Source organism: Drosophila eugracilis, unplaced genomic scaffold (genome assembly GCF_018153835.1).
Source record: "Drosophila eugracilis isolate 14026-0451.02 unplaced genomic scaffold, ASM1815383v1 contig_1197, whole genome shotgun sequence".
NCBI classification, from domain to species: domain Eukaryota; kingdom Metazoa; phylum Arthropoda; class Insecta; order Diptera; family Drosophilidae; genus Drosophila; species Drosophila eugracilis.
Window position 1 is genome coordinate 2,484,555 of NW_024571981.1, and position 10,113 is coordinate 2,494,667.

At 37.3% G+C, this 10,113-nt stretch overlaps 1 protein-coding gene across 1 annotated transcript; it reads right to left on the minus strand.

Annotated features, from left to right (window-relative positions):
- Positions 1–2,482: 2,482 nt before the first annotated feature.
- LOC108118415 lies at positions 2,483–3,239 on the minus strand. Its single transcript, XM_017231092.2, is given in 3 exon segments — positions 2,483–2,690; positions 2,692–2,927; positions 2,996–3,239. Coding segments are annotated over 3 exon segments (561 nt in total). The 5' UTR covers positions 3,183–3,239; the 3' UTR covers positions 2,483–2,552.
- Between the last annotated feature and the right edge of the window lie 6,874 nt (positions 3,240–10,113).

Sequence of the window (10,113 nt, forward strand, 5' to 3'; positions counted from 1 at the left end):
GCAGAGAAGCAAAAGAGAGAGTAGGGACAAAGGGTCCTTAAAAGGACGTGGATAGTACCGTAGAAATTGTAATTACATAGTAAGACTCATTTTTGCTAATACCCTATTTTCAGACTTTTGATCGTGTATAATGATACCCCATAGTTATTAATACATTTTGGGAAATTATTATTATTGTTAATATTTTTTTAAAAAACCAATACCTCGCCTAAGATACCCTTGCAAGAACACGGACACAGGATATTCAGCTAATACCAAAAACTGAAAGACAAGACAAACTTTTGTTGGTCATTGAACTGATTGCCATTTTAGCCGTTGCCATATCGTGGCATAAATATCACAAAATGAATTTATTTATAGGTGCATAAAGACAACCCGACTGTGTGCAGTGCACACATGTGTGGATATTTATTGCAGTCATTGTTTGCCCGTATTCCTGTGTTGTCTATTTATTTGCCGCCTTCCGTTTTGCCATTGTGTTTATTTGCGACTTTCTTTTTCTGGCCGTTCTATTTTGTTTTGGTGATTTGAAATCGATGCATAAATAATGGTTTATGCCAGAGGCTTTGGTTTCCCCTTATTTTAACATTTTAGTAGAGTCACATACAGTACGTTTCATGAGGTTAAATTAAAAATACAAATTTTTATTAAATCTAAAAAAATGTAATTATTTATACATGTTATATGTTTTTTTGGGTAAATAAGTAGTTTATATTTAAAAATATAAGTGTACCTCATATGATTACTTTATGATTAAAAATTATATAACTTGACTAATGAAAGCATACGAGAGTATGCTTTTGCAACGCACTGTTCCGTCCTCAGCGCGGCCGGAAAATCACAAAAATGTGACAAACTTTTTCAATTGCACAATATACGGGCATAAATTTTATGCAATAAACAGCAACCCAGAAAAAGCAACCGAAATCAAAGAAAAACACAGAAAAAGTTGCAGCCGTAAAGGGCTAAAACAAAAGATTGCCAAATCAACAATCAGGCGAGAAGGGCGCGAAAGATCGTGAAAAGTTTTAGCCGCTTTCGTGACGTTTGCCAATTGCTGAATTCTCGATTCCAATGACAATCGCCCCAGGACGAGACAACAACCAGTAGAGTAATAGCGGCAAAAACAAGGTGATGGCACGCCCACTTAGCCAGTTGGCGGTTCAACGCCCCCCAAAAAGGGCAAAGGAACGAACGGGTTTCGTCGTTTACGTGACTTGTTTCATAAACAAACAGAAGGCGCAGAAAATTGGCACAAAATTGCCAGCGAATCCTTGCCAAAGGACCAGAAATTGGGGGACCCAGGTGTGTATGGACGCCAGCAAAAAGGAGGTCCTTCTGCTCACATGTCCCGCTGACATTGAGCGGCGTGAAAGTTTCCCCATCTCCTCCATTGGCAATTTTGGCACTTTTGCATACGAGTTGGTAATTGTTTCCGCCAAGCATTTGTGCAACTGCAGATGCGACTGCACTGCGTGTCTTTTTTGGGGCTGCAATCATTCAAAAGTCGTGGGCAGCTGCGTTATCCTTGGCTCAGGACATCAGACATCAGTGCCCGAACAGCTCTAAATGAGACATGGCAAGGACATGAAAGTTTTCTCATTACAAGACACACACACCCAACCATAAAGACTCAACCCCCTTATGAGTTTTCCTTTCTTATCCAAAAAATGTCTGAAACTAAAATAATCAAGAAGCGAAAAAATGGAAAGTTGTCGCCACTTAGTTTTACAGACAATGGCAAAAGTGTGCAGTCAAAAAAATTATTCAATCTATTTTAAAAATTTAATGTAAGTTTAAAGTAAGCAAGGAAAGAACTTACTAATAAAATTAGATTCGAAATTTAAGGGAGTATAAATTAGTGGTATATTTCCGGAAATGACATTAACGAAATTGATTGCAGTGTGATTTAAAGGAAAGCCGGTCTTGCAGCAATGCAACCCATAGACAGGTGAATCAAGTTTTCTGCTGCCATCCATGGAGCAAAATTCTGCGTGCGGCGAAACTTTTCATGCATATTCAACATCATTAGAAAGTCAGGACAAAGTAGCTGAAGGCAGCAAGGCAAGAGTCTTCGTCGAAAGTAAAACAAACCCGTTTAGGGCGCTAAAATGTAGGCTATAAATTATGTCATAGGTATAGTCGACCTTTCTCCATAGAGCTTCCTTTCTCTCAGTCAGCCGTAAGTGGGCTTGAAAGGAGTGTATTTAGAAAGTTCTGAAAAGCGTCTTAATTGCAACGCTTTTAGAAAATTTCTTGAAAATTTAATTTATTGTGAACATTTAAGGCGACGTCTTAAAGAAATTGACTTATAAGGATCAAACTAATACCTTTTAATATTGAATTTAATTTGCAGTAAAAAATTTTTGAATCGTTTCGTAAAATTTTCTTGAGCATGATATAAAATTAATAAAGTTCAATATTCTATTTGTTTTTTAAAAGTGGAATGCATATTTTTGTGGTGTGTTTAGAAAATAATAAAAGATTTTAATTCGGAATAAAAGTTTCAAACTATAAATGGAATATGAATGAAATCCGCTAGATCTTGGTGCCTACATGAGCAGACAGCATCTTCTGTTAGGTTTGAAGGAGCGACGGATCTGAAAGCCATTACTTTTCCCCTCGTCCAAAGATTCCTCCATTGGAGATTGTAGATCACCTACAATATCGTTGGCATCCAGAGACATCGTTTATTACAGAGCAACGTGCTGGGGGATCATAGGACTCGGCTCCTATATTCATGGCCTGGACTTCATCAAACTCCAGTTCACCGACCTCATTCTCGGAAGGATTCAGACTATAATCAAAGCGTGGGTTGGGCAGACGCTGGTGATCCTGGAAAGTGACCTCTCGCCAAATGGACTCGTAGCGGGGTCCATAGGAGGTTTCATCAGACGAAGCTGTGCTCCAGCGGGTGTAGGGTGATACTGGAATAGTTACTTTAATTAAAATATTTTGATTAATTCATTAAAGAATATATGGAAATTGTACTTACAGTCATCGAATAGCTTCTTGGCTACTTGCCTTGTCTGGAAGTCCGGCACAAATACAGGTGCGTTGGGGTTTAAGCGATGGGAGGGCGAGGCTCCTGAAGTGGGCTGTGGGATGCCTGGTGTCAATTGAGCACCGCCCACCTCCCGTGAACATCCGCTGGTCGATGCGGTGGCTTCGTCCCTCAACATGATCAACAAGACGCTTAATAGTTTCCCGATTTCCGACCGGACAACTTTTCGAGTGGCTTTTCTGGGCTGTTTAAGCTCAGTATGACAATTATCGCAGTGCTCTATATCATATGTTTATTCCGGATAGAGAAATTATCGAACTACTTGGTTTTAAGTGGCTAATTATTAGGGATGTGTCTATTTTTATTTGCAAAATTTTGTTAAAGACCTATCACGGCTTTGTTCCTTTCCAAATGGATTAAGAATTGTTTTCATTTTCGTGATTACTGTATTTCGACGTCTTGAATTTTCAAAATTAAATCTGATTTGCAAAGAATAGACTTTTTTACAACCAATCTAAACCTTCTCAACTGTTACAAAATGTATTAGTTTAATAAACTTCTTTATTTGTTATTTTGTTATGTAAAATGCCTTTTAAATTGATTACCCTGCTTACTTGCTATTCCATTTAAATGCAATTTCTTTAAAACCTCTAGTTTTGCAAATAGAATGTGATTTGAAATTAATGTATTTATTCTTCTTATTGGGGCTTAGCCCGTAAGCTGCTCAATTTCCCATGCATGCTTTAATTCGATTTCAGAAATTCCATTCAACATTCAACTTTCAACTGCCACGATTGCTTTGCTGACCGGGTTGCAAATCAAATTTGACTAAATTTTAATTAAATAATGAAACTTACAACAATTTTAATAAGCCGTATAAATAAATTAGAATAAATTTCACACAAAGTGAGGTAAAATTTCCTAAACTCATCCGGACATTTCTCCTTGCCACTGTGCGTGTATGTGTGTGAGAGTTTGTGACAAATTTAATTTTGTGAAAACCGCAAATTGACAAATATTTTCGTTTAGCCAACAAGAAGAAGGCAAAACACCCAGCACTCTCATTCAATCTGGCTGGTGTGTTTTAATTGATTTGCGCTAAAATTTATTGATTTCATTTTGTCAACAGTTGTTGCCAGATGAACCGCAAAGAACCCCTGGAAACCTCAGACCCATTCACCCGTTTTCCCAACTTGAGCTCATTATGGCAGCCCCCATCGAACCCCAATATTTGCATTTATTTTGTGCGTGTGCTAATTTGCATGTGCGAGTGTGTTAAAACATAAATTAGTTGACTCTGCCGACACACCCACGCAATTCAATAAAATAAAGTGTAAGGGGTTATGGAAAGCTCTTTCCCCTCGACTTGCTGCGAATCGAGAATTTATTGCCAATTCATTGCATTTGCGCCGCTGCATCGACCAATTTTCGCTAACCGAACTAATAGCGGTTTCAACTGTTTTTAGTTAATTGCGCAAATTACTTGCGCTAATTTATTGGCCAGACCCCAATGGCCATTTTGTGGGTTCGACCTTTCTAGTAGATTTTTTTCCATGTTTATTTTTTGACTCATAAAGCATCATATTGGATGGTTTTATATTAGCTTACAGGTTTAGATTTATTAATATTCAAAAAATATATATTTCTTATAATTAATATTATATCGTATAATGTAACAATTATCTTAACTATTCAAACTTATTAGATTAATCCTTTTTCAACCTTTAAAACAATCGACATGAATTTTAGTTTATACAATTAAGCCTCGTGACATGCGACATCAATATCCTGTTCCCTTGAATTCATAAATCCCTTAGAGCTGAGAAAAAAGGGGAAGAGGACCAAGTTTATTTAGTTACTCAATCAGGGACACAAACAGCACTCGAGTTGTTGGCCAGTTTCAGTTCCAGTTGGCAGGCGTCAGGCGAAGGGCAAAGTAAATAAATGAAACGAAGTTTTCGCACTTTTGTTAGGTTGCTCCACCTCAGTGGTGGCTGGATTATTTGGAAAATATAATGTTTAGTGATAGAAATAAAAGAGCTTATTCTATTAAAATTTTGGAATTTAAAGGCAGATTACTTTGTGGTTATTAAGTTCAATAAGTTAGAAATATTTACTGGGAAAGCTTTATCAGTTCATTAGAATTAGTGCTTAATATTACTATAAAACAATGTTTATTTTTTATTTACTTTTAAAAAATTATTGTTGCTCTTAGTTATTTTTCCATTTTAATTTTCTTAGTAATAATGAAAAATTGCACATTTTTTTGAAAATACCATTAAAATAAGACCATTAAAGAGAAAATAGCCAAGACGACAACACCAGTCCTTCAGCAGTCAGTCCGTCAGTCACGCACTTGGTCAGTCACTTGGGCTGCACATTCAAGTGTCACTGATTTGAGGATAAGCACTTCACAGGCAACTTGATAGCCCCCGCATTCCTGCTCCCACTATATATACGTATACATATTTATATATATAGTAGGATTGGATCAGTAGTCCCGTGTGCCGACGGGTTGGTTGGTTGCCTGGCCAGTCAGCCGTGGTTGGGAAATATCACAGCAGTACGCTCTCTCATTCGAGTGCCACTCGTGCAAAGCGAACTAATTTGAATGTATAAAATCAGCAGAACTGCTAGGGAAGCCCCACAGCAACAGATATATATATATATATATATATATATATATATATATTTATATTTCAGAAGAAAGAAACAGAGGCCAAAGGACAGTTCTCAACTGAATGAATGACTGGCCAGGGAAAATTGATGAAAACAAAAGCCTTCATTACACTCTGCCATCTTTTGAGCCGCTTTAATTGATATGCCTTAAATCGTTGACAAACTCGATTAAGTACGGCTAAAAGGGTTTCCATTTGATTCGTTGATTGACATAAATAAAATTCACTTGACAATAAGACAAATAAGTGTGTAGATGTTGATAACTTCTTTAAATGGTAATAAAATATCTAAATGTTTAACATTAAAGCAGATTTTAGGCAGAAATGATGAAAAACATTCAATAGGGGCTTTTGATTTTTTAGAAAATAACCTTCTCCAACTAGTGTTAAAAATCAGTCATTTGCCTTTGGCTGTTTCCCCATTTTTTCTGTTTTTCCCTGGATGTTCATTTGGCCCTCTACTTCCGCTCTTCTCCACCGCCTTTCTCGACTTTCTACCGCCCGCCTAAGCAAACACACATAGACAAGGTGTCCAAATTACTGCCGGTTGTTGGTGTAGTCGGGCCACATGTTTTTGCTGTTGCAGCAGGGTTGTTGGTGTCGTTGCTTGGTGTCAGTGTTGCCACCTTGTTGACGAAAGCAACTGCAAAAACAAGAAAACGTTGGAGAGTTTTAACAGACCGTAATGTAAACTACCCTCGGTTATACATATATAAAGGTAATTATTTTTTAAAAGATTATAAATTTTTTCTTTAAAATCAGAAAAGTTCATACATTATATTTAAAAAAAGGAGACAAATAAGATTACTATGAATAAGGTGTCCATATTCATCACTTACACAGTTTAAAAAGTACTTGAAACCCAAAAAAAACCTAAGTATCAAAAATGTGAGCTTTAAAATTCTGAAATACCTCTTGTTAGTGAATGCGAAAACAGCGGCTCAAACAGTTGCAAATGTTGCATTTGCATGCATGGCCAGTCGGCAGCAAATTTCACTTTTCCCCTTGCACATCCTTCGCCTCACCAACAACACACCCCACCTTACCCCTGACCCCATCCATCGTTTGGCCAGTTCAGGTGAACGTTGTCGCTGCTATTTAGACAAGTGACATATGCGCCAGGCACAGGTGAGAGGGTTGTGGAAAGAGGTGACTGGGAAGACAGGGGAGAGAGCGAAGGAAAGAGACAGCTCATGCAACATGCAAAATGTTGCGTCAGAAAGGAAAGCCGACTCGGTTTCTGTTTGTCCCCGGGCAGCCCACACCCGCCACCTCACCTTGTGACCCCCACACAACCGCTCAGATCTCCTGCATCCGGAAGATAGGAAAAGATGTCGCCGTCTCCATATAAGGACTGTGGTTTGTGTCTTGGATAAACCAATGATCGTAAGGAAGAGCATCTCTTACGGTATTGGAACTGACCGCCAAATATTTATAATTTATTAAAAAAACAAATAAAATATTTATTCTAGATAGTTCCTTATCTCAAAACTGTACCATTAATAAATAAGCTCTTAGCTGTCTATAATTCATGACAAAAAACGGAAATGCAATAAAATGAAAGTGGTAATACGATTTAATGATCTAACATAATTACAATATAAAAAAAATGTAAGTATAAAAACTGAAAACTGAAAATATTAAACAATCCTTAAAGACCAATTTTACGCACCTGTAATGTGCTCGACCATAGAGGATGCTTTGCCAGTGTGCAAATTGCAGGAAGCAACGGACAGCGAACAAACAGGGCGACAAGCAAACAAACAAACAACCAGAACTAAACAACAAACTCGTGTGTGAATCTTTAGTTTCGCTTCGTTTCTGTATGTGTCTGTTTTTTTTTCGCAGCTGTTGGCCCTTGTTTTTGACACAGTTCAGAGGAGCAGTCAGCGTTATATTCGTGTTTTTCTTTTTGCCATTTTGCACTCTGCTCTGTTGTTGGCTTCCGCTTTTAGTTGCAATTAAACAAGCCAGTGCACCGCACAGAGAGAAGGGTAGGAATGCAGAAAGTCCAACTAACGCCAAAGCATAGGACATCGCTCATCAGTGCAATGTCCAATTTGCATGCATCGCTCCCTGGTTCCTTCACTTGGCATACGGGTCCATGTCCCTGTGAATCTCTTGTTGTAACTCACAATCAGTTGTGCGAGATGTATTGAAAAAGTGAGCTGGAGTTGCTTAAAATTGAATAAAAGTCACAAAAGGAAACTAGGAAGAAATCAAAACTTTAAGATTTACTTTAAGAGAATATCTTCATTAAATATGTTGTAAATGCTACATGCGTTTAAATGTACGAAAATATTAAAAAAAAATTATAAATATTAATAGTCATTTAATAGTCATGATATCGATGTTAAAACTCTGAAATGAATATATGCTAAGAGCAACCACAGCAAAGCTTGAAACATTTTACAAATAAAATCTTTCTGCAAGTTTTAACTTAATTATTAAATTATCTTCGCTCTCAGTTAATAAACCATTGGAGGACTTCTCCGATCATTGGATGATTATCAATTACGTCGTTCAGTTGCCACACAACCGATATTAAAACTCAATCAAAATTTGACATGTGTCGATTAGCGCCAGGTTCAGCAGGTTTAACTTTTGCAGACATTCACCGAAGTTTTCCAAAAGGAAAAACCATGTGCCGTAAATATTTACCTATAAACATTTTTTAAGCGTTTTATGTTTGCACAGCAGTTGCCATGACAAAATATATGCAAACATGTAGAATTTATATATATTTATATATATATAAATATATATATATGGGTAAAACGTTAAGGCGTAGTCTGCTCATATTTCTTTCTTTTTTCTTTGGTGCCACACAAATTAAATTAAACATTTTTTATGCCTTCGATTCGCTGAGAGTCCTGTGGCGTTTCGGTGCAAATAAATTTCTGTATCGCATGACATATGCATCAAGGTGGAGTTGGGGGCTGTTCCTGCCGCTGTCGCAGCTGTCAATAAGTGCGTCGAGTTGACGTTAAAAATCAGGCATTAAAATATGCTGTTAAAAATGCAGATCCCCAACGAAAAAGCGGACTTGGTGTCCCCTTTGTTAATGCATTTCATAAGCCACAGCTGCCAGTGATGCGGTGCCACTTGCATGTGGCAAGTGAATTTAATGCCATACAAAGCAAACTTTGTATCGATTTCGGGCGCCGATATTGTACGGTCCATGCACCTTAACCCCAAATCTCTCTCTCGCTATGTTCGAAATTCTTTGCTACCCGAAAGTTTTGCCTTGAATTTAATTTGTTGTAAAGTTTTGGGATGAGCTTAAAGATGAGAAGGGGGATATGGGAATGGATAGGATAGGGTCTTCAAATGTGTTCTTGCATAAGTGCATATTTATAAGCGAGGGTGGATTTGCTTCAATTAGGATTAAAAATAAGAAGGAGAAAAAATAACTCTCCCTTTAAAAAAAGAGTATTTTTCGTGTGTATTCATGTTTAGTGGTAGTAGATTTTTTCTCCGAAAATGTTTTCTGTTAAGAAAGTCATTAGCTGTAGTTATTGAAATCTGTCTTAAAGCTTTAGAACTTCTGAAACTGCCTCCCCTTTTGATCTCCGTATATGAGGAGGGCAACTTCAGTTTGGGTTCGAATTGGGCTGCGCTAAGTCTGTGAGAAGGCGGGGGTAAAAGTTTTTAAATAGTTACACAAACTGCAAAACGCTTTTCATTTTGGTTGCCAGTTCGGACTGGCAAAAACGGATTTACGGAGCATTCGGACCAAGCATTTTGGCTACTGCCATTGGACTTGGATTTCGATTTGGGTGCACAAAAGTACACAGAAGTTTTATGAAAGAAAATGAAATGAAAATCCGGATGCAATCCCTCAAAGCTTCGTAAACTAAGAAAATCTTTAGTTTTTGGCTTTAAGCTTGCGGCAACAATTAAATGGGAATAAACTGAAAAGAAAATAAGATTTCCTGCTTGAAATCCCTTAACAAAACTCTTCCTCAATTTGGAACTGTAAGGGATATTTTTCCACTCTGGAAATTGATTCAGACAGAGGTCACTCATTAGGACACTCATATTGTGATTAAAGCGAGGCATATAAATTAACAAAATAATAATTAAATGTCAAAGTTTCCGAAAAGTAATTAATTATAATTATATAGACAAAACTTTACCATATCACATATACACCTGAGGAAGGAGGTTTTATAGTATGCTTTCATTCCTCAGCATAACAAAACTTTTCTTCTTGTCTGGAAAATTTTCCTCACACTCTTTCTTTGGGTCCCCCACCTAATCCATCAGTTAATAAAAATGCGACAGAATGAATGGTCGTTGCAGGGAGTGAAGGGATTGTGCGGAAAGGTTGATCCCTCGGAGCAGATTGAAAAATAATAAATCATAGGAAACGATTTCAGGACAACACCGGTGGCAAACCAAAACTTAAAGTCATGGAATAAAGTACAC